Genomic DNA, 19,678 nt, shown 5'->3' with positions numbered 1-19,678 from the left:
CGCCTAGTTTGTGGGAGCTCAAACCACAAGAAATGTACAACAATCCCTTCCTCGCTAACTCAAGTACAGCCCAAAACTTCCATCTTGATTCATCTGACCAATCTAGGTTACATCAAAATATATACATATATATCCACTGCAATACCTATGAAGCAGAAATATAAAGCAAATTTAGAAACGCAGGGTAATTCATATACTGTACTGCATTGTACAAACACAAAGTAAAACATTGGCAGCAACAACAAGCAGGAAAAGACAGCTATGAAAACCACATTTTTCATTTTTATTTTTCAATGTTGAATACCTTTGACAGGACTTTAAGAATGGAAACGTTATTTCAGTCAATAACTGCCTCAGAAGGATATACGATTTGTATAGTAGTAGCAATAATAATAATAATAATAATAATAATAATAAGTCTGTATTTGTATTGTGAGATCAAGACAAATGTACAAGAAGGAGGCACCTATATCCCCAGCTGGGCCTGAACATTCCAACACAAGTAGAAGAAATTACAAACCGAACAGATTTTACTTCAGAGGCAATCCAGCAACAGGTAGCAACGTCTTTATGATGGAAGTTCTTTCCTTTTTTGTTTAAAAGGATTTAAAACGACATTTACAAGACACCTAACATTCCATTCAATTCCTATTAAAAACAGAAGTAGAGGGAGAGGGGGGGGGGAAGAGATATTATTCTTTTGAGCGCTTCTTGCCCATGGTTAACTCTAGGTGCATCTTCCATGTTGACTGATAGTATACAACTTTCATTGTCCCACCACACTGGATATCTGGATTATACAGGCAAAGAAGAAAAAAAAAAAAAAAAAGAAGAAGGGGGGGGGGGGGGGGGGGGAATCGCTTTTTGTCGCCTTTCCTCACTCAACTCTGTGCATACTAACTGTGTGAGATTGTAAAAAGGCGGCGCCTTCAAATGATACTGTACAGATGTGTTCACTGTAGGCCACACTACCAATGATATGGCAAAAGTCAACAGAAAGACTTCTCGGTTTTTCCAGGCCTTTTTCCTTTTCTTTTTTTTTTTCCTTTTTTTTTTTTTTAATTCCAGAGCCGAGGCGTGGGATACGGCTGGCATGCTTCTCCCAGTCTACAAGATGAACTTCCCTATGAAAAATCCGATGAAGATGGCTGCTATGACAACGAGGAGGGATGGTAGGGAGGCGGCGCTGGCTTCCCGACCGAGCAGGCTGGTCGAGTTTGGTGTCATGTGGTCTGAGCGGGGCATCTTTCTCATTCTCAAACCTTCGTCCTGTGTAAAGAACAGAAAACAAATAAAGAAGAGGAGTGAATAAGGTAATAAGATTAGTAAAACACAAGCACGTTTACAGAAATTCTCAAACTTTGAGCCCAGACTTGCAGTTTTCTGTCCCAGTGACTACTGCACTTAAACTCATGGTTCACTCCCCATTGTTGAGAGACGGACTACGAAATAAGCAACCACAATATTCCAACATAGCAGTCAAGTTGGAGAATTTCATAGTGATACTAAGGAAGGAACAATGCTGTATATGTAAACAGAGAGAAAAAAGGTGTCCAGCGTCCTGCTGGGCTGCTGTAAAACCATCTCCAAAGTCAAAAAAGTTAAATTTGCAACTTGGATGCGCATTTTGAGCTTGTTCAGCCTTTTAACATATGTACTCTAAGACACACTTTCCAAGGCCATTTCCCTCATCTCACACAGTGAGAGAGCAGATGCTGAAAATCTGTTCTTATATATTTGCAGAGAGGTCACTAATGACAACTGAAACTGGCAGAAAACTGAGAAATTTCTCTTTACTTTGTGACCTCACTGTGGAGAAGACAATGTGTAATTTTCCCACTTTTAAGTACAAGAGCATCAAACTAGATGCACATCCTGTCATACTCCAACATACATGCCAACAAGTCATCTAATAGTTCAAATGAGTGTCCAATACCCTGAAAACGGTCCCTCCCTTTTCCAGTTTGCCTCAGAAAATTCCTGTTGTGTCACTTATCTAGCTTATACCACAAACAGAGCAATAACATGCAAATCCATACATTTTAATCTTTTATTTCAACTGATTTTTGCATATCATCTTGCATTCTTCAAACAGAAGAGGTGCGTTCATCCTGCTGTTTTCCAGCAGAGGGACGCGTCTTTCCCTTGCTAATGCTGAGACTGACTGCTAGGCCCTCAGTGTAGCTGTCCCTTCTCACTGCCTGGTTGTTGTGAAGCGTGCATTAGAATAAAAATCTGCATTCATACAACTACACAAAATTCATGTTTCCACTCTGACTGCTCTAACAAACCTCTCTCATCCTCAGTTCAACGCTCTGGAAGAGCCAGAGGTGAGAAGTACCCAGCAAAACACACCCACACAACATGCTGTGTTGCATTCAAACATGTTGCTGTCACAAGCCTCTACGGAGTTTGAAACAAACACACTCAAAACCACCAGAGAGTAGTATGATGTTGGTGTGTACTCACAGGCTCGTACAATTATATTTGACAGTAAATCCCTATTCACACTTTGTTTCAGTTTTATTCTGTGTGGAATGCATTAGCATTAAAAATCCAAGTGTTTGACTACAATTAGTTACCAATCATATCCAACCTTTAATTGCCGGTTCTCCTCACTCAGCTTGTTCATCTCAGCTTGCAGTCTCTTGCACTTCTCCACCACTTTCTTCATCTCCGCGTCGTCCGCTCCGGCAGCGATAGGCACCGCGGCTGCCGACGACTCCGCCTTCACGGAGTTCATCACGGGGGCGGCTCGGGTCGCCTCCACGTCATTCTGCCCAACAAAGAGAGGATGAGGTAAGGCCCAGTATGCCCTGGGCTAAGTATGCCCTGGGCTAAGTATGGAGGTTAGCCTCTAGACGGACGCATGAGCCAAAAGAAAGGCGGCCTTGTTCGAGGGCCCCGAGGCTCATGGTGCCAGATGAAAGAGACAAGCAAAAAGAAAAAAAACATGTCTTTCCAAAAGTCATGGTGGATGTGGCTTTGTGTAGTGGCACAGACAGCATGACAACATGAGGGGTGGAGGAAGAAGGAAAAAAAAAAAAAAAAAAAAAAAAAAAAAGAGTGCTGCATAGTAGCAGATGAACGTTGACAATCAGTACGAGGGCAGGATCTGGGTTTTTCCTGGCTCAAAAGCAGACCTTTAGGGAGTGACTACGCTCTTGAGGATGATTGGCCAGCACATAGTTAAGGCATTGAGTATTTAATAGAAGTTTATCCTGATCATTCTGGGCCATTTGTTAAACAAAAACATATTTCAAGCTTGAGTAAATAAAACTACATTAAAATTTAAATCTTCCTGGAGGGTAACAAATAAAACCCTCTGGACATCATATCGCTCCCACAAGTCAGGCATTTATAACGAGGCCTACTAAGGCTCAGATAAGCAATGAAAACAAGGATGACTGATCGTACACAAACTGAATTTATTTTTTTAAGTCTTAAAAATGACCTAATGTGAGCCTGCAGAGGAGTTACTTATATATTGGGGGACCACACACACACAAAACCTAACTAACCTAGGTAACTCTGTAACAAAAACAAAAAGTCTGAACTTCTCTTTAAATTATTAGGACATACAGTGGAGGCACTAAGCTACACTAACATCTTTTTCATTAAAGCTTTCACCTTTTCTCACCTTACAAAAAAAAGTTAGAGCTGCCTTTGTTATTCAGTGTTTCACATCAGCAGCGAAGACAAAGTTAGCTGTTGAAATGCAAAACGCACTGACGAGCCACGATTCCTGTGGGCCACAAGAATTTGATGCATGCTAAAAAAAAAAATATATATACATCTAGTAATTAAACATTTACATATAACATTTCTCCTATGCTCAGGAACGTCAGTATTGCTTACACATGTCCCTTTGGTCTTTATTTAAGTAGAGAGGTGTGACAGTAAAACACGTTGCTGTGTCTTTCTCTTTGTGCGACCTGCTACACCCTGATACATGGTGCACACAACTGCCGTCACTGCCAACACCTGGAGCTACCAGAAGGTACATTTACATAACAGTCGGTGGTTTCACTGATCTGGGCAACAAAATGAATTTTTCAAAGTTTGGAAAACTGGCAATAGAGCACAACGCAATTAATGTATTAATTAATGTATTTTAGGAGAGACTTCAGGTTCTGATTACTTTTATGTGTTAAGCAGCACAGATTTCCCAAGTTTTCAATAAATAGTTTAGGGATATTTTCATTGACACAAGGCTGGCATGACCCACGCTAACATGTTCCTGTAAGCAGAAGATGACCTTCGGTACTCTGTGAATAGGTTCCATATTTTAAACACTCACACAGTACAATCCAGGAGGCACGTGGCCTGATCGGTCCTCAATTCATTCATAAAGAACTCCCTTCAGCTACAAAAAGAACTTGTGGAACAGAGAGTACAAGTCCTACAGCTGCCAGATGCTTGTTCAGTATCATGTAGTAGTGCCTGAGAGTACACGACGAGAGAAAAATAAGACATTCAGGGCATTTAAAACTGCGAATATCATCCGAGTAAATATCACGATTAGGGCTGAACGATATATCGCATTTGCGATAATATCGCGACATGATCAAGTGCAATTTTCTAACCGCAAAGGCTGCGATTATACTCTGGACATGTCCAAATTCATGGGCTGCATCCTCCTGAGGCCGCATTTGTAGACCGATTACATCACAGCGACGCGCCGAAGGCTGTCCAAATTACTACCATATCCCAGAATTCATAGCGCGGCCCAGCCAAACTCCAGTTTCCAGCAATGGCGGCCGCTACTAAGTTTTAAAATTACTCATACTAATCTTTCAGGGTCACAAAATAAACTTTTAACATATTTTCAGGCGAGAAAGTAGTTGTGTAAACATCAAATATCTGCTCGGTTTATCAAGATATCCCATATTTGCAAAAGTGCTTCGACGTTTTCAGAGGCGTCTGCTACCCACCAGCTCGACAGCTAGCCGGGAGCTCGAGGATTACTGATGCGGCCGAGAACGGCACAACTCCCGGCACATCATTTTCAGATCACCGCGGAGTTTCGCTGCTCGGGTTAAACGTAATATATAAGTCACTTAGACAACCTAAAAATGTTATTGTTGGGCTTTTTTCAGTGTTTTGTTTGTTCGTGAGTAAATCGGTTTGGCTGAGATTAAAGTTATTAGATTAGATAAAATAAAACTTTATTAATCCCCCGGGTGGGTTCCTCCTTGGTTTTCACACAGCTGACTAAACGTCAAACAGAAAACTTATTAAACAGAAGTATGAGACAGTCGAGAATTTACACCAGTGTCTGGTTATATTTTAGATAGCAAGAAGCAGACGGCCGAGTTTATTAAACTCCACCGAGACAGCGGTGACGCTAATCAGAAGGCTAGACCGTCCAATTTCACGCCTTTAAATTTTAAAGGCGTGTTTGTGTGTGTGTTTATACAATTGCTATTATGTTTGCACTTTATGTGTAATGTTACTGACTGCAGAGATCAGTAAGATGTGTGTATTTTTTATTTATTAGTTTTATTTATTTAATATTATTTTTTAATTGAATGACTGTCTAGTAGTTCACAGATGTCGAAAAACTGAGTGTGGTAAAGCCACTGATTTTTTTTAATGTATATTTCTGCAATCTGCACATTGTACTGACTTTCATTTTAATGTTTACACCAGGGTTCCTTGTCAGCACTTTATGCTCAGATGTTTGTAAGCTAAAAATAAACTATTGTGTATGTTCAAATATACTGTTGTGATTGAAGAAGTTAAATAAAAATGTCAGTCATCAATTCATGCATCACCTCATGTCATCATAACAGAGGTCTGTCTTCCAGGAAAGAACAGTTTAAAATTAATGTAATATAGTATTGGCCATACTATATGATGTATTGCTTGTCTTTGTTTAATAATACAGAAGACAAAGACCTTAAAAAAAATAATCGCATATCGCATCGCAATCGCAATATTGGGGCAAAAAAAAAAAAAAATCGCAATTAGATTATTTTCCATAATCGTTCAGCCCTAATCACGATATAAACATAACTGCGTGCACAGAGATTTCAGCTATGGCTACTTTTACAAATAACTTCTCAGAGACAAAAAGTTAAAAGCTTTTTGTTTTTTGCTGAATAGTACAGGGAGAGATCTCACTTTTGAGCAGGGGTCTTGTAACAGGTATCCCATCATGAAGCATTACTGTCTGTGCTTTTTTAATTTAAAAAAAAAAAAAAAAAATACACGCACACGCACACGCACACACACACACGAAAATTTCATCTCCATCCAGACAACAATGAGACCAAATCTAAGTTTAATGCGTAACATTTATGAAACCTGAATTTGATTAAAACAAGTGGAAAAACTGATTATTTATAGCACAATTTAGGATTTATAGTCTTTATAGCCCATTTTCCTCGATCCAAACCACATCAGACCAGGTCTAGATAAAAACAACCGCTGCAGTACATGAGACTGATCAAATTAAGGCCAGGTCTTTGATCTGGACTTTTTGTTTTTAAACTGCACAAAAAAAAAAAAAAAAAAAAAAAAGGTTTTAAAAAAGGTTATGATTCAAAGTGACACATACTGATGTCCTGACATAAATAAGAGGAAAGTATCATCTAGTTTCTACTTCAGTGGTCCCCATAATAAGAGTGAATCCTACTCAGATTTGCATATCTTGGATTAGGAACTTAACCCTGATATTGTATATCGCGGGGTATGTCCTATTAAGATGAGGGAAATGTGCTCCTACTTACACACAGTTCACAGTCAGCTGCTGGAAATAGAAAAATTATCCTAAGCAACACTGGTCCTACAAAATATAACTTATTTAATCAGTCAACACTGATTAGCTGTGAAAAAGTAAAGCCTGCTATCAGTCAGATAATCAGAATCCGTTCACTCGCAGTTTTTTGGTTTTCTGGCTACGTTGCAGTATTGATCTGACCTAGGGCTGTTCGATAGATATCGGATGACGATATAAAAACGTCTATCGTTTCATTTTACGCTATCGTTTGTTTCATGGTGTCACAAATAAACTGTTTACGGCAATATTTTCTCATCGTTTTGATGGTCACTGTAGTGGCTATATTAATTTCTTAAAGTTCTCTTATAATTAATATAACCACACTACTGACGAACAAGCGCCTGTTTTTATGCATTGTCGTTAGCAACAATAAGGGTAAAACCATCGCGTGTCTGCGTGTTTATTTTCTACGTAAACCTTTCACAATAAAGCTCAAGATCCTGTTAAGACTTTTCAAAATAAACTGAACCCGTGAAAGAGTATGCAGAGTATTTACGGATGAGAAGCAAGAAAAGAGCCGTCAGGTGCTAAAGAAATAAACCTTAGACTCAAACATTAGAACAGGCTTTTCCCCGCAGCACACCGTGTAATAAATACTTGCAAAGAAAACGGCGGCCGTTACAACTTATGTCTAAAAATGCCTCGTTTCATACATCGTTAAAAACACTCGACTCCAGGTACATGACGCGCAGCTGGAAACACTTCACGCAAGTCGAGCTGCCCGAGATTCACAGAAAATTTTAAATTTTTGTGATTTATATCGTTATCGGGACGATAGATGTCTTATATCGGGATATGAGATTTTGGTCATATCGCACAGCCCTAATCTGACCCATTTAAGCTTCATCCTCTTTACCAACCTGACATAGTTTCAGAAGCATATAGAACCACTGCTCCATGGGCAGTGTCTCAGCCTGTAAATCATCACACTGCTATTCTAACTGCACCTAGTTGCTGAACATTGTTTTAGCTGCAAGATGCTGCAGAGATCTTACACTCTGCTCTCGACACAGGAATGTCATGCTAACACTATGCCAGACAATTTTTATTTTTCTAGAGTTTTTAGTAGCGCATATCCAGTTCAAGGAGGGACTCTGATCATTGCACCTTACCACTTTATCATTTTCAGATGGCAGCTCAAAGACACATCTCAGCTTGGAGTCCATGAGATCATCTGGCTTTGCATCTTTCCACTAGTGAGGATTTAAAAGCAAATGAAAGCATGTTATTCATCAACTTGAACTTCTAGCAGATTAGATTCTGTTCACACATGCACATATTAAAACTGTGCCAACTACTTCACATTGTATGTACAAGCAATTTAGCCTTAAAATCTATATAACACAGGCACAGCTTCATTTCCTTTTATTTCTGTTTATTTGAACTATTTTCAACATATTTCAAAATGGCACCACCCAGACTCTGAATTTATAAAGAAATAAAGTAGAAAAGTATAGTACAGACGATAAAATAGAAAAGAAACAAAAGATTAAGTCACAACATGAGACTCCATTTTATACATCAGCACCAGTCAGACCTCGGTTTGTCTATACTATACTTCCTGAATTTTAAACCTCATTCAAAACAAGTCCGTTCATGAATACAATGACAAGGTATGTACAGGTTTTACTGGCTGACCGAGTCTCTGCTGTCCCCTGGTGGATAACTGGAAAATGCTTCAGAGTAAGGAAATTAACTCGGCAGATGATGATAACCCTTCAACTTAAAGTTTAACAGTAAAAGACTTTCTACTATCAAATATCATACATGAAATGTTTTCATTGAGTCAATCAAGTTAATATTTTAAAGCACAAGTCATGTGCATGTGATACTGGAATGCATAGGGCTCCTTTTACCAATAAAGACCGAACAGTAATGTTTGTTTTTACATATAAAAGGAAATGTGGAAGAAAGACAAAACATTTAAATGGGGAATTTTTTAAGCTGATCAACTGTTTTATGTGAAAGAATTCAATAAGTATTAAAAACTATTCAGTTCAACAGATTTTAACTAGTAAGGTTTACCGTTTTGTTTGTGCAAATACTATAGTCATGCTTCCACTTTGACACATTTAAATGACTTCAGAGCTACGTAACCAAAGGTACACCTCTGTGTTATTCGCTGCAACATTAGAAGCAAAATAATGGGTTCAAAAGTAAATCCCAGTCACTTACCAATGATTCCATGTCGGTGACGTTTGGCGGGGCGAAAATAGTCTGCACCATGAATTTGTGTTTACTTTTCTCATTGGGGTCATAGTCAAAGGGCTGTAGCATGACTGTAAAACAGAAATGATCAATGAGAACTGTTTGAATAAAAGCACATCTATACACAGAAAACAGATCGCATAAACAGTCAGCATACTAAACACCAGAAATGACCTGTGAAAACGTCCGAGGCATTGTTTTTACAGCATGTTTTTTTAATTTATCAGTGATTTTTTCCTCTTTACTCAACTTTTATTAAAAATAGTTTTGTTTTGTTTTTTTTGTTTTTTTAAACAAAAAGGTAAATTTACAGTTTTTCAAGGTACTTTGGAGGATGATTGTTCCAAAGCATCTTTAGACCTTCTCAGTGTTCCTTTGTACTTCATGCTGTTAAGACCAGGGGGGCACACCATCTTCTGAAGGAGTCCTTATTGTACTTTAATGTGATTGTGTGAGACCAAACGGGTACCTCCCCAATGACACTGAAGGACCAATAAGAATCTAACTTTCGTAGCTCCTAAAAACCTGATTGCCTGAATTAAATTAATACACACTTCAGCGAGTCAGACATTCACAAGAGATCCATTTTGGCATCCTCCCTCCCTTCTTAAATAGGTTCATTAAAGGATCTATTGAGTTTCAAGAGGATGTCATTCATTTTCCAACTTAATTCAATACAAGCTCGCAATGTCATTGTTCACTAAAAGCATCAAAGAAATAAAGCCCTCTGAAACTTTAATGTGTGGATATTTCTGCACACAAACATTGAAATAATGCCATTTGTCATACACTAAACTGGCAATGTTTGCAAAGAACAAACAGAAGCAGTGCATTTAACCATTATGGAATTTAAAAGCACAATAAACATTACCAGGACTATGGTGCAAAAGTGCTTTGAGACATTTCTACAGACATTCACATGTAGTAATGCTGAGCACGCTGGAGCTCAAATAACTTTAAGTTGCTAAACCTGCTGGAGGAAAAGGGTCACCGTTTTAAAAACAAGCAACCCATTTTCCCCTTTCACTGCAGTGAGTTGAAACAGTGCTTGTAGACAATGCAGGCAACTGTCTTTAAAATGACTAATGAATCTTAATAACCAGCCAAATTGAAACTAATCTGGCCCAATAAACCCCATTTTGCCTGCAGCCAAATTTACATACCAAAAAAGATGAAATTATAACCACTAATCAGAGTAATGTATTACTTCAATTAAGATGCTGATATGGGTTGCTTTCAGATGTGTTCTGTTAATATTCCTCATTATAAGAAGTTTTGCTTTATCTCAACTCCAATATTTCTGTTAGGCCCCAGTGGCCACCCTGAATGGACAATTGTGGAGCCTAAACACAACAAACTGATGGTACCCAAGCTACCTTAATGTCATCAGCAAACATAAGATAAACCAGCATTCAAAAGATATAGTAATGTATAGCATCTTAGATAGGTTAACTTGCTTAAAGGAAAACTGCTGAGATAAGGTCTCTGGCACAACTTGATCTACTTCAAAAGGTAGACAGAGAAGACGATAAAGCCTGAAGAAATTAAAGCTAAAGGAACTCTTGTTGTACACAGAACAACTTCATTGCTTGTGGCCTTAAGGGTCATGAGAAAAACATCATACAGAAATCATTGTAAAAACAGCATAGGTCACTTGGACTTTTTTCCCCCCTAACTGAAATCTCCGACTTGTTGACCTATGACTGAACATTTCCTTTATTCGCTCACACTCAGTCCGAATCTACATGTTCAAATGGGCGGCAAAAAGACAGTTAACAAATAAAAACTTACCAGAGATGTTGACGCTTGATCCAGGATCGATAACGCCGCTGTTTGGCCGTACGCAGTACCTACGTGGCGCTGTCGTTTTCACTTTGAAACACACTCTTCTGTCAGAAGGGTTCCTCAGTTTGAGGTTGGTGGTGACTACATCTGTAAAAGGGCCTGGAAAACAACACAAAAAAACAAAAAAAAGCAGCGTTAGCTTTGTATTTCAGAGCACAGTCTCCAACACTGGTGTATGGTTCAAATCCAAAATTCTGAAAACTTCACAGATGACTCGATTATGGCAAAAATGATAATCACGATTATTTTCACTGAAATTTAGATCACGATTATTTGACGATATTTATAGCCCATATTTTAATAATATGTATGCATTAAGTCCATAGTAATTACATAAATTGCAAAAAAGTGCAATAAACTACAAAAAAAATTGAAAATCGCTTTTGTTTTATTTACATATATTTCTACTTGGAGAAATTTAAGAGGTTTATCCCTCAAAACTTTAAATACACTAAAGTTGCAAAAAATAGTTTCCCACCACAGGAAATTTATTTTGAGTGTCTTCATAGTTTTATTTTGGAGATACAGCAATTTTTATATACTGCAGGAAAAACAAAAAACAATCCTATGATGCAAATTTGCAAAGAAAACAGCATGTGCATCATTTCACTGTGGGAAGTGTTACGAACAGCTGATAGGAACGGCAAAGCGTGTTTCTGGAATATTATGTTTTTGTTCCTGCAAGCGCTTTTTATGCAGTTTTTGCAAAGCTATATGTGGAACGAAACCGTGACCGAGGACAAGCTGATGGCATAAGATGTAAGTACAACTCCTCCGGTTTCATATGCAAAACAAATTATTGCGCTAGCTTACACGGTTCAGGTTCTACAGGGATTTAAAAATAGTTACGCAAAACGGAGCGTGCTGCTCTGACCGGCTTTAAAGGGTTAACAATGACTTTTAAAAAATAATATAAAATAGTGTGCAACACCACTGAAGTTTTTTTTTTTTTTAAACTCTTTTCAACCAACGGCAGTCACTCTCCTCTCCAAATAACTTCTGCTTAGCTTTCCGAGCTTCCCTCGGGTCCTCTTAATCAGCGGTCTCCAACCTTTTTTGCACCACGGACCGGTTTATGCCCGACAATATTTTCACGGACCGGCCTTTAAGGTGTCGCGGATAAATGAGGGAGGGGCTAATAATCGGCTCAGTCATTTTTAATGATCGTTGAAAGCCCAGATCGTAATCGTGATTAAAATTCGATTAATTGAGCAGCCCTAGATGACTGAAACTCCTAGAATTAAGCTTTTATTCCCCCCAGTAAGTCTGCTAGATTAAAAAAATGCCACAATACTGAAGATGGCTACATGTTTACACAGCAGTTCAGAAATTCAATATTTCAGGTTACACCTCCTCCCTGGAAGACAGAGAGGCATGCTGCGTTTTGGCGCCAAGCTTCAAAAAGACATTTAAAAAGGATTAGCTGAAAAATACTGACATGTAACTCAATTACAACAACATGATTAAGAAGCCTTATTGAATAGCAGGTTTCTTGGCTTGAGGCTACACTGTAGGGTAGTTTTTGCCACAAGTACAACAACTAGAAATCCATCAGCTGTGAAACTCTGTACAGATTTTGATGCAAGTTTTTTTGTTTGTTTTTTTTTTTAAATCCCTCTTTTTGCTAGAGAATTGCACATCTTCATATCATTTTTATTACTTGAATAAACAGGTTTTTAGGCTTCCTGCTCCTTTTCACACCTAATCGATAAACTGATGGCAGTCAACAAGGATGAGTCATCTGTACATCCCTCGTTATAACATAGGCTTTATGAAGACATGAGCTTAATTTAGACTTCCGCGAGAAATCTATGTCCTATGTCCAACTAACGTTGCGGGCTGTGTCGACCCTCATTTCTCAGGAGGTGCACGTCAGGTTACATACAAGGTTACGGCAAAGAAACTTTGAGAGAAAGACACCAAGTTTCACTATTTGGGGATGTTAAAATAAGAATCTTTACTTATTTTTTGTTCTTTTTAATAACTGTATAGCCTATCCAATACAGATGGTGGGGTGGAACGACCTATGAAAGCACAGTTTCGCTTGGGATATCAAAGATGACCTCTTTTTCCTGTATGTCGCTCAAGTGATCACCTGAATCAATTACCCTTCATGTCTCCAAAACAGCTAATTTCATATAGACATCCCATGATGATGCTGACTGGTTCCGTATCAGGAGATCAAAAGTTGCACAACAGCCCACCATCTTGTGACACCACTGGCTTTAAATTAGGTCCTTAACCACGGTCAGCACTATCGAGCACGGATTGAACATATCATGTTGGAAAAAACAAAAAAAACAACAACAAAAAAAACAAACAAAACAAAACAACAACACACTTCTTGCCAAGTCAGAGGTACCCCAAACTCGATCAGCGCAATTAGGGTGGGAGTTTGGACAATGTCTCATGATGTTTGGTTAGCTGGGAGCACAGCATGGATGTTATAAATCATGTTTATAGAGTTTACCTGCCAGATAATTTGCAAGCTCATATGATTATTCTGATGTAACATATGTCAAAATATCCAAATTTGTGAATTTAGACACAGCTACAACTTAATATTTTTATGGGCTCTGTTAACAGGTGTACATCTTCATGCATGCAAAAAGTATAAAAGATGCGCTTTACTACAGTGATGTCACCCACCGTTTATGGAGCTTCAAGTTCAGGATTTTCAGCAGATGATTTTGGCGTTTTGAGCCTGGCCATAATGATGGAGGGTGGATCTAATGCCGTACGGTCATTGGCTAACAACTTGTGCTTTACAAGTTGCAAACTTGCATCCAGACAAGGACCAAACTGCTTGTTGTGTATTACTTTGAAGCTGACGGTGGTCTCGGGTCCAGGTTACGGTTTCCTAGGTAACAACCTAACCTAACATATTAAATGAGTCATATATTACCAATAAATAAAACCTGTTACCCAATAGCTGCCAGGCTTCAAAATTTGAAATACACCTTTTTCATCATTTAAATTACTAGTACAAAAATTTTAACATAGGTATCCAAACTAGTTCCCCCATATCTGTATTTTTTTTTAACACTTCTAAAAATATCAGAACAAACCAAGAAACAGAAATATTCTTTCTACTTCCACAAGTTCTAAAGGTTGGCTTTATTTCTGGAGTTCAAAGTCAGCATTTAGCCTTGATTCATGCTCTGAAAGATAAGAAGGAATGCGTGACCAGAGCAGAATGGCTCCACCCAGCTAATACCAGAATGTACACTTGTGTGCCTACTGCGGCTTTTTTTTTGCTTTTCAAAAATCACAGGTGAGTCACAAAATGCCTTCATACAAACTTGAAAAACCTCATTGTTAATGGCGTGTACTTCGAGGATCTTTGTTCTTGCTACACAGATGAGTTATAAAGAATGACTTGCTTCCTGACAGAACAATACCAGGTTGTTCTAAACAGAGCCTACCTGTAGTAGTATGAGAACCAGAAACAATGTCTATTATAGCTTCAGCACTATGCTATACTAGCTTTTGCACTATGATGCTGGAAAGACTAGGTAAAAACCATGACTTTTTTTTAATTTTATAGACCTAAACAGAAAACTAGCACAGATGAGTAACTGCTTCTATAAGCTCGAAATTAACTGAGCCCAAAATATTTCTACCTTCCGTGCGTTTTACACAATGATCACTACTACACCAAAGCCTAAAACTGGAAAACAGTTGTGTGCATCAGATATCCCACCCACATACTGCAGCTTGCATCCACTGCCCAACACTAAGATGCCACCTTTTCTCAAGCAGCATTAGCAGCACCTCTCTCATCTTGTTGCATGTATGCTGAGTTAGGGTCCCCCCAGGCCAGTCCTGCTCTAAAAATACCAACCAAGGAAAGGAGGGCTGCCCCCTCTAGCTTGCTGGAGGAGTCCCAGCAGAGGCTCTAAAACAGTCCAGCTTTCCAATACATGCAGACCGATTTAGCTCTGTCTCTGTGAAGGTAAAGAAGCTGTGGTCATCGTCCTTCTCCTCAGATTGCTTCTTCACATGAAAAACCGAAGCCACTTAAATGTGGGCCATACAAAAATGTAAAAACAAAACAAAACACAAAAACAAGGGTGGGGGGGACAGCTCCCAAATTTAAGGGATGCATTCTTTAGGGATTTAGTACTTGGGATTAGAGGTCCCCCCCCAATGTAAGATTTAATATGATGCTGGTTCAATAACAGGTTAAGTGGCCAAAGGGCTTAACAGGTATAAAGACTTGAGTCTCTAAACACGACCGGTTAAAAGTATGACAAAACTCTGGTTTGTATGAAAGCAAATGGGCCACTATACTGGAATTATCATACATGTTCTAAGTTAGGGTTTAATTTACCACAGCATAAAATACACTTTTGTTTATTAGATAGTCATAAATAACAGGAAGGTTCACAGACTTTTGTTAAGTAAGACAGAGTCATAAACATGTGTAGTCCCTACAAAAGGACTATTTTGATACAACCAAAACCCTGATATACAACTGTTACAGGAAAAATGCATACAATATGCTTCCAGGTTCTACTGCTAGGACATAAACATATTTTCATTATAATTTACATTTTATATCAAATTGTTAGAATGTGGTTTATGACCCAGAAATTGGGATTTTCTTACATGTGCAGTGGATTAAACATTTTGGCCTCTGTGCTAAAGAACAAAACGAGTCAATGAGGATCAGTAAACAATGATCAGTATGAACAGCATCATACTGATGCAATTTAGCTTTGCGTCCAATCCAGAATATAAAAAGCCAAAAGTTTAATCTGATGAGGGAAAATGTAAACCGTGTGACTGATCAGTAACAGGAATAAGTCAAATTAGAGTAGAATTTCTTAATCGGGTAAAAAGTAGAGGTCCATAATCAGATTATGACGAACCATGTGTCTACCATCAGGCTAAATACCCATGAAATTTTAACGTTCAGCTGGAGAAAGTTTCATCTATTTATTCTGGTTTACCTCGTTGCTCCCAAAAAACAACCTGTCCGAGACAAATAAGACTATTGGTGGCTTTCCAACCATATGATTGAAGAATTTTATCATAATAGCACCATTAACCTGTTGTTTGATGCTGTTATTATGACATAACAAATGTGAGTTTAATCAAATGGTTACTACCTTTTCCAGATGTCTTTCAACTTAAGCCAGAGCAAGTTTTTACTGATTTACATCCATACCCCTGTCCAATTACAATGTCAGCCTGTTGGAAAAGGCTCCATTCACCATCGCACTTTCTGTTGCACCTTGCATGATAAAAACATTCCTGGATTTTAATCAATGTACACAAATTTTATAAGTTTCAGAGTTTTAACATGGGGGGGGGGGGGGGGCGCCTTTATTTCACCTGTGTCATCGTCAAATACAGGCAAAATAATAATGTCCAGGGTGAAACTAATAATTTTTAGTTTCACCCTGGACACCTCATCACCAAAACATTCTAATTATTACACCCCACCCACAGACACAGCGGGTCTGGAATGTGAGCTTGTGTCCTTCCTAATGATCCTGTCAGACTACAACCAGTATCAATTCACACCTTGTCCAAACACCAGTGTCCTCTTATAACCTCGTCCAGGACAGTGGTACATTCAACAGAAAGAGAAATAACTGTCTAGTTCGCAAAAATGCTTCCAGCAGGCACAGAGCTTGGTAACTGGGACAAATACGAGAAGTGCTGTGCGGAATTTTGGGTCAAAATGAATAATGATGAGGATAAATAGTCCAACTGTGGAGATTGTTGTGTCACCCATGGCCTGGGAGGGCTAGCTTCATTGAAATCAGCGCCGTTTACTGCCACTTCATCCACTTGCCCACAAGAGCAACAGTTGGACTCACAAATGACCAAAAGTTATGTTCTATCTAGGACTTTTAAAAAATGTGATATGGGTCTCTTCAGGTCTGTCAGACGCAAAACAACACGGTTATACAACTACACAGCTACACATCAACTTTGGCATTAGCTGGCTAGCCAAGCTATCATTAGCCAACGGTTAACTGACACATCACTGGACGTTATCACTACCAGGAAAAGCAATCAGTGCTGAATGCGCGAAGCACCCTGCTTTCCCATGAATGTGCCGTCCTGTTTTGCCCAGGATGCGAACACACGCTTAAAATTAGCCAATATCTAGCTAATAGGTTTAGGTCAACTGAACTAACGTTAGCCCGGTGTTGCTATTAAAAAAAATAAACTATCCATGTTGTTACAGTTCACGTTAGCTAACCAAGTTTGTCATTCCAACTGTCAGTCACTTTAACTGGCTTCACAAGTTCCTGCCACAGGTGCATCAAGATGAACGCTGGATTTTTCATTCTGAAATTAATTTCTTTCCAGGGAATAGCCTAAGCCACAAGAAACAACAGTTTACTCCTGCTAACACAACTAGCAACAGCATAGTAGCTGATATTAAAAGTGAAGACATACACAAACATGCTTCTTAACGTGTAGACTTTAACTTTCCTTTTTTTAAGCAGTCACTGACAGCCACATCCTTCCAGCTCTTTGCCTGGTACTGTCAGTAAGCTGGTACTGAATAGCAGGCCACCTGGGTGCACGCCTGCCCGGCTATCCACGTCACTATAGCGCCAGGCTGCAGCGGCCCGTCCGGCTCCCTGGCTAACTTAAAATGGCGGTGAATGCTAGCTAGCTTGCTAGCAACGAAATTCGCTTGAGGGAGTGTGAAATCATTGCTTCACTACCACTACTACTCGCTGGACATTTGACACGACAACAAGTAAATAAATAATATTTCATTCACATACCTTTAAATTTGAGGTCAGACGGAGGGTCGAGGATAAGGATCTGATCCAACTTTGACATGTTGGCTGAAGGGATGCACTTGATTTCGGTATCGTGGAGTTTACTAACAAGTGGAAATCCTGGATCCCTTCTGCCACTACTGAGTCAAACGCTGACTGAGCTCAGCGAGCATGTGGGTACAAATACTTGAACGCGCGAGTGCACAGCCCTCTGTTGCGCGCACTCGTGGTCTGGCAACTGATGCGATTATGGTACAGTAAACGAGTTATAATGTGTGGACACTGAAATAGACGTACGGGGAAGGAAAAACATGTTATAAAATAATCTTATAAAATCCAGAACCAAGTTAAATTGTGCTTTATTGATTTAATCGAGAATTTTAATCAGGGACGTATGATAATCGCATGTCTGCGGTGTATACATGCACATTAACGCAGTAAATTCACTCTGCAGTAGTCTAGTTAAACCTGTTAGAAGTATTAGTGAACGTACATGTAACGTAAATGTAAGTGTTGTTTGTGGTTTAAAGGGCATGTTGAGGTTGGTGTGTAGCACGGGTCACATGTTGCCCTGGTAACAGTACCGGAGTGGTCACCCTTTAAAGATGTTTGTTTACGACGTAATCAATGTGTGCAATCAAACTAAACCACAGATTACTTAATCAGTATACTGATAACAGTATACTGAGTATACAGATACTAAGTGAAGGAAAAAAATGTCCATCCCGGTTTTCCCTCCAAGGCACGAGCGATAAGCAGAGTTCTGTCCTTTCCTTCTAAGATTCCTAATTATTTAAAGTAACACTCAGGTATGCCATTCAGCGTGTTAGTACGAGCTCGGGAGCAGCTTGGGAGAACAAGAAAACAGAGACTGCTTTAGGTTGCCTTCCCAATCGACTCAAAGGTTTATTTAGTACATAACAGCTTATATAGAGAAAAAAAAAGGTTCGTGTGTCAGCTTTCCCAGTTCAAACCGGTACAGACCAAATAAGGAAACGTCTTCCTGCCTTGTGAGCAAAGAAGTATCCTGTGTGTAGTTTATCAGTTCAGCTACAATTTATGATCATCCCAGCAAAATACACTCCTAGACATAGAATACAGAGTTCTTTCATCAGTGAATTCTGAAACAAACCACCTGGCTCTTTTCTAAAAGATAAGGAAGGGAGGATGGGAGTAAGGAAGTGGTCTCGTCTCTGTGGTGTTTTCGACCTTGGGGTACCAGCTTGTGAGTCTTACACATTAATTCTTGGGTCACAGAGAAAGAGAAAAACAACTAGTAGATGGGCCTTATTGAGTAACAGTTTTCCTGTATAAAACAATATCCTGTAAATGCTAACCGTGGTATCAAAATATCACAACACTAAGGGACTATAGGCCCTTAGTATTATCTTATTTTCACAGAAGTGATTTTTTTCCATCAATGCAAAATTTCATTAGACTATTTTAGATTTGGAGATCTTATAAAACCATGATTTTAACCACTACTTTTAACAACAGTTGTATCCCTCTGGGAAAAATTTGGAGACCAGTTGTAGGACTTTTGAGAGATGAATGTCGTCTGGTTCGTGTCTGATATATGACTCTAGCTGCTCAAAAATTCCAGGTCTTCTTCTTTGTTTTTACTTTTCATTTCATCATGCTTATAATGCTTTTCATTGGTGAAAAGTCTGATATACAGGCAGGCCAGGTCAGCACCTGGACTTTTCTCCTACTAAGGCAGTAATCAGATTAGCATAGTCTGAAATATGCAAAGCTTTCCCTGAAAGAGGACGTCATCTGGATGGGAGCTTTATGTTGCTCTAAAAAGTGTATATACCTTTCAGCAGTGATGATTGCTTTTCCACCTGGAAAAAGGTGTGCGAGCTCCCAGTTACACAAGCATTAATTCCCAGACACAGACAGTGATTTCTGGAAGTGTTCCTGAGCCCACGTAGTGATTTCCATGACAGAATCATGACTGTTTTTAAGGCAGTGCTGCTTGAACGCAGACTGGTGACCTACTGCCAACTAACCTAACTAGTTTGAAAATCTTCCTGCAGCTGTTTCTTTTTTAGTTAATACTGAAGTCAGTGCAGAAAAACACCAA

At 39.0% G+C, this 19,678-nt stretch overlaps 1 protein-coding gene across 1 annotated transcript; it reads right to left on the bottom strand.

Moving 5' to 3' along the window:
- Positions 1-262: 262 nt before the first annotated feature.
- On the bottom strand, positions 263-17,832 carry vapal (VAMP (vesicle-associated membrane protein)-associated protein A, like). The gene is made up of 6 exons (XM_026150996.2): positions 17,596-17,832; positions 10,784-10,936; positions 8,960-9,063; positions 7,897-7,977; positions 2,597-2,776; positions 263-1,269 (listed from the first exon to the last, which is right to left on the bottom strand). The coding sequence occupies exons 1-6, from the start codon at positions 17,651-17,653 to the stop codon at positions 1,108-1,110; spliced, it is 738 nt and encodes a 245-aa protein (XP_026006781.1). The 5' UTR covers positions 17,654-17,832; the 3' UTR covers positions 263-1,107.
- Between the last annotated feature and the right edge of the window lie 1,846 nt (positions 17,833-19,678).

Source organism: Astatotilapia calliptera, chromosome 18 (assembly GCF_964374335.1).
Source record: "Astatotilapia calliptera chromosome 18, fAstCal68.1, whole genome shotgun sequence".
Lineage (NCBI taxonomy): Eukaryota > Metazoa > Chordata > Actinopteri > Cichliformes > Cichlidae > Astatotilapia > Astatotilapia calliptera.
This window is presented reverse-complemented; position numbering and strand designations above follow the sequence as displayed.